Source organism: Saimiri boliviensis, chromosome 3 (genome assembly GCF_048565385.1).
Source record: "Saimiri boliviensis isolate mSaiBol1 chromosome 3, mSaiBol1.pri, whole genome shotgun sequence".
Classification (NCBI taxonomy): Eukaryota; Metazoa; Chordata; class Mammalia; order Primates; family Cebidae; genus Saimiri; species Saimiri boliviensis.
The window spans coordinates 77860191-77866190 of NC_133451.1; the positions used below are offsets into that span (position 1 = coordinate 77860191).

Consider the following 6000-nt stretch of genomic DNA (forward strand, 5'->3'; position numbering starts at 1 on the left):
GGTTACATATATTTTCTGACTTCCAGTATTACATCTTCATTAACACATGGGTTATTTAGACGTGTATTGATTAGTTTTCAAACAAATGGAGGTTTTCTCACTTTTCTTCCTTAATTCCACTGTGGTCAAAAAACATACTCTATGATTTCAGTATTTTACAATTTTGAGATCTGCTTTCTGGCACAGCATGTTTTCTGTTCTGGTACTGTAGTTTTTGGTTGTAGTTTTGTGTGTGTTAGGTGAGTTTTAGTTAAATCTTGTGTACTGATTTTTGTTTTTGTGATTGGTCTGCTTGTCCTATCAGTTACTAAGAGAGCTTTGTTACAGCCTCTCATTGTGATTGTAAATGTATCTATTTTTATTTGTAGTTTCATCAATTTTTGCTTTATATATTTTGAGGTTGTATTAGGTGTATACAAATTTCGGATTGTCATCTCTCTGTTGAATTGATCCTTTTGTCCTGATATAATACCTGTCTTTACTGCTTGCCTTAAAGCCTACTTTGTTGAAAATTAGAATAGCAACATCAGTTTTCTTTTGGTCAATGTTTGTGTGGTATTTCTTTGTCTCTCTTTTTAACGTCTCTTTTTCCTTATATTTAATGTGTACTTCTTTTTTCTAGCAAGCATATAGCTGATTTTTTCCCGTTTTATTTATAATACAGTTGACAGCCTTTATTCTTTTAGTGGGAGTATTTAACTCATTTGCATATTATTTATTGATCTATTTGGGCATTAGTAATTAGTGGTTAAATCCTTAGAACTTTGTTTTCAGAATATGGTAGCTTTTTAGGGCATTAACTCATACACATCCTTTTTTTTTAAAACAATGCTCTTCTCTTAGTAGGAAGATGTCATGCTGAGCCATGTTGTCCACCATTTGAAAGCAGATACTTAGACTGTTAGAAGACAGTGAGAGTATTAGGATGCACCTAGCTGGGAGCACCTGCTGACACATTTTGCATTTCGCTGAACTTGCTAAAGCAGCCTTCCTTTTCTCCGTGGGTCCCTACTCTGGGTTTATGCTGTGAAGTTGCTGACTATTTTAAAGAAATGAAATAAGATGAACAGTGTCCTGACCTGAGTGTGAAAGGCATATGGCCACAGTTTTTTGGCAGATGAGTTGAGCCACATGCATGAAGAGGACCCATGGAATGGCTTATGTGGGCTCTTTGCAATTTGTTAAGTCAGAGATTTTCAGAGCAAGTAGTTCCTCTACTCACCTTCATTGTGGTATCACTAAGTAGCAGACATTTTTTGTTGCTGGGATTTTTACTTCCTATAATTCTATTTGAACAGTCTTTATTGTAAGTCATACATTTATTTACTGACATAAATGCCTTTCTTAGAATTCTGTGCTGTCCCTATACATTACTTGTATGTTGCTTTTTCCCATTGGATTTTAAAGCAGATGTGCTTTGATTTTGTTTTTTATGTTGGAGTTTACCTAAGATTTTTTTTGAAGAAAATCCATGGCACCTACCTATATCACTTGTAGGGGCTTCAGTGCTAGACTCAGTACTTTTGTGTTCTGACTCTGAATATCCATAGCTCCCTGTAGATATTTTTCAACAAAGTACCTTTCATCATCTGAAGTTTCTTTGAAGTTAAAAATTTAAGTTATGCCGGGCGCGGTGGCTCAAGCCTGTAATCCCAGCACTTTGGGAGGCCGAGGCGGGTGGATCACGAGGTCGGGAGATCGAGACCATCCTGGTCAACATGGTGAAACCCCGTCTCTACTAAAAGTGCAAAAAATTAGCTGGGCATGGTGGCACGTGCCTGTAATCCCAGCTACTCAGGAGGCGGAGGCAGGAGAATTGCCTGAGCCCAGGAGACGGAGGGTTGCGGTGAGCCGAGATCGCGCCGTTGCACTCCAGCCTGGGTAACAAGAGTGAAACTCCGTCTCAAAAAAAAAAAAAAAAAAAAAAAATTAAGTTATATTTTCATGCCCTCTTTTTGGTTTGTCCTATGTTCACCAGGCTCCTTTTCTTACAGAATAGTTCCTGTGTCTCATTCAATCTCAGGATTTGCCATTTATCCCTACCTTTAACTTAGGTTGCCCTTTCGAGAACTTTTGTAGAGCTTAGATCTGCACCCCTTCGTTTGCCTTTGTTTGCTCCTGTGTTTTGTGTTTGTGCATGTTTGTGCATTCTTTCTACCTCTTTGCTGTATGCTTCTCAAAGCAGAATTGTTCTGGCTGTTTATCCCCTTGACAATAACTACATGTTAAGTGAGCTGTTATCAAGAACTGTTTTAATTTTGTAAAGATTGCTACTCTGCACTTAAAGGAATGGTTTGTTTTAAATTGGGATGTATATGCTTCCCTTGTCTTTATTAAAATAGCATGAACTCGTCTTCTTTGCCTTCTCATCAGGGGCCCAAATCCCAGCAAAGTGCTACAGCAGTTGTTGGTGCTTCAACCAGAACATCAGTTAAATATATATAAAACCCTGAAGATTCATCTCATTGAGAAAGGAATCCTACAACCCGCCTTGAAGGTGTAACTGGATCCAGAGAGGGAAGGACTGTCAAGAAGGAATTCTGCAGAAAAACACTGACAGGTGTTTTGTAATTATACAGAAAAATAGTTAGAAATGCAATAGATTGAAGTTTTGGAGACATGTTTCTCTCTGAAATTGCTGTGAATATTTAACAAACACTTACTTGATCTATGTTATGAAATAAGTAGCAAATTGCCAGCAAAATATCTTGTACCTTTTCTAAAGTGTATTTTCTGATGTGAACTTCCTTCCCCTTACTTGCTAGTTTTCGTAATTTAAAAGACTGGTATTTTAAAGAGTCAAACACTATAAAATGAGTAAGTTGAGGATGTTTTAAGACTGCACCTGGCAGTGTGCCTTTTTGCACAAATATTTACTTTTGCACTTGGAGCTGCTCTTAATTTTAGCAAAACGTTTTATGTAAGGCACAATAGGAAGTCAGTTCTTTCCTGCACTTCCTCTTCATGTAGTCTGGAGTACTTCCTAAAGGGCTTAGTTGGATTTAAAAAAAAAAAAAAAAAAAAGATGGTCTACTTTTCAAAGAAGTAATCATTTGCCAGGGGAAAATATTCTGCCTCTAGGTAGTTTTAAAATTCAGGGGAGGGAGCCTGAAATTTTTGCCATGATTGGTTTGTTGGAAAGAACGGGCATCAAACTACTTCTGATAAAATTGTTTGGAAAATCACAGCCTCGCAAAAACTTTTCGAGAGCAACAAAGAATTCTGCTATGAAGAACACAGTGTACAGATCCTCTGCAGATTATCTCAACAGAGGACACTAGCTCAGGAGGCCGCGTAAAACAATGACCTGTGGCCTGGGCCTTCTCTAGTAATGCGCTTCTCTTTTCCTTGTTTCCCTGTGAACTGGCTTCCATGGTTCTGTAGGGTAGAGAGTCGGGGTTGTGGCTGCAGCGGAGCAGGAGATACTCGCTCGAGTGGGAGTGACCCACCCCCATATCCCTGATGCCTCACTGCTGGCTTCTAGTGCAGCTTTTTGTAGACTCGCCTCACAAGAATGAAGATCTGCCTGGAGACCCGATCCCAGTCCAGCTTTTTGGTCATAGGTCACCTTTGTCCCATTGCTCTTTTGCATCATGTTATAAAATCTGAGGATATCAGCTGAGTATTTTTTGTTCCAAGAATGAAAATCAAGCAGGATTGATTCCTACCAAGAACAAAAAGCACACGAATGCCAAGCCTTTCCTTTGGTGGACTGGACGCTAACCAGATGAGAGTAAATTTCTTATCGGTGAATGTATGTAAGCTACTGCTGCTGTGTGCTCTCCCAGCTATATTTATTGTATTAAACAGTCAGCACTAAACCTTCAAAAATTGCCCAATGCTCCTAGTTAAATGTTCAGAGGGGAGAAATAGATATATTTTAAATAATGTTTTGCTAATGAAAAGAGTAAATATTTTTGTTTAAATCAGCAAAAACTTTCCATTATTTTATATTTCCGTCTGACTTCTATACCTAAAATAAAAGATTGCAGCTGTACCTGGGTTCCACTGATGCAGTCAGCCAGCAGCCTTGTCACATGTACACGTGATTAGACATAGATTCACCCAGTACCAAGAGTCCATTTTACAGGCGTACATTCATCATCAAGGCATGTGTTCAGCCAGTGTATTTCACACTATCCATACAAATCTAAAATTGGTATTGGAAATGTTATAGAAGGGAATGATCACTTTTAAAATTAGGCCACCTACAAGTTTAATTTTTAACATCTTGTGTTTTTATTTGTCTCATTACAGCTTCAAATGTTGGTCATAAAAAATTTAGGCTATCAAAGTTTAAATAAAATGAATATTTTGTGGTAAGAACTTACATTAAAAACTTAGTAGTTTGCATGAGTAAGAACTCTTGAGATTCGCAGATCCTCCCCCCTCCCCCGTTTTTATTTAAAATAATTGGTAAGTCATTGAGATACAGAATTATAAGAAAGCATTACTGAATATGTGTGTTATAAAATCAATATTATTAAAACCAAATATGAAGCTAGAAATATTTGGGATTACAGTAATAGCTTTTCTCAAATGTACTTTTAGAGTTGAATTTACATTATTCTACATGTTAAAGCAAATTCTTGATTTTAACAGAGCTCTCAAGATCGACCTTTTAGGCATACTTTGATAGCATGTATATTAAAATAGGATATATTTTAGCAAAAGATTGCCATAAAACCCTGACTTGGATCATTTTGATGTTCGCACTGTGAAGATGGCTTAAATTCCAGTGTAGCCATGCGGTGGTAGAAAAATGAAAAACTAGGAATCACAGGAATGCCTAATTGGTCCAAATTTGCTGTTTTTGGAGGTACTCTGTTGGTACCTCCTGCTGGACTCTCTGACCCGAGGGGTGCCCATTCTTCCTGGGTGCTTTCCCCTTGTGGTGGTGATGCACATTCACTCTCTGAGACTAAAAGACCACACACCCCTCTTTTTAAAATTATAGTATCTCTTCATTTTCACTTTGGTTTAAACGAAGGTAGTGTCACCTATTCCATAAAAAAGAAAAAGCATAAACAGTGTATATTTAGGGTATAAATATATGGGTGATAGCCTATGATATGTGTCAATCAGTTCTCTGAATCTTTTACTGAAACAGATAGGAAAATAAAACTGAAATCATATTTCGACTTTGTTGTGCCATTTTCTCATTGGAGAAGAAATATCCAACCAGTGTTTACAACATAATGACAGATCTATGTAAGTATTGTGCCATGTCCATCCCATCACCAGCACCTACAGGGTCATCTTCAGGGCTGGGAATGAAATAAGTTCTAGTGATTACCAAACATCTGTATTTGTTGAGAGGCAGTGTCCTCTTAATACAAAGAGTACTGAACTTTTATGGTATCAGCACATTTTGTAATTACACATGTATTTTTGTGAGTCTCTTGAATAATGTGTGCCCCTCCTTAGCGCTTTAAGCTCTACACAGGCCAGATGATGTCTGGTTGGATTGGCCACTGTGTACCCACTGTCTGGCATGATGCCTGCTCTCTGTAGGCTCTCCACCTTCTGAACAAATACCCAAAGCTTGGAGCTTGGTCTCAAGACCCAGCTGTACACATTCCCTCTTGCATCTTGGACATCTCCTATCCCCTTCCCTAGAGCTTTTATTTTGCAGAGTTCTAAGGTGGGCCTCATGATTCCTAGCTAATAAGGTTTTAAGGATTCATTGAAAACTCATATTGTCCAGCATTGAGTAGCTGATTAGTAATTCTTAGTTTACTTCCATCCTTCCTACCTGCTCCTCTTCCATTGCCTGTCTGCAATGGGAAACGACAGGTTATAGGACTGAGCAGAAAAGTAACCACCGCTTTGGCCATGTCTGCTTCAGGTGGTGGGTAACGGAAGTGTTCCTTGAATGATGGACAAAACATTGATCCACTGCAGCAAACCTGAAATGTCTCCTGACCCAGCACGGCTTTGTCGTCGCATGAAGCAAAATCTTAGAACTAGTAGTTTTCTGCCTAGTCACAGAGTCAGGTA

General features: G+C 38.4%; 1 protein-coding gene across 2 annotated transcripts in view; it reads left to right on the forward strand.

The window, feature by feature from the left end:
- The window catches only part of CDS1 (CDP-diacylglycerol synthase 1), a 70693-nt gene extending 65558 nt beyond the window's left edge, over positions 1-5135 (forward strand). For both annotated transcript variants that reach the window (XM_039468491.2, XM_010334757.3), the window contains exon 13: positions 2374-5135. In XM_039468491.2, coding sequence (XP_039324425.1) covers positions 2374-2503 — 130 coding nt within the window. In that variant the 3' untranslated portion in view covers positions 2504-5135. The remainder of the gene's footprint in view (positions 1-2373) is intronic.
- The last annotated feature ends 865 nt before the right edge of the window (positions 5136-6000 follow it).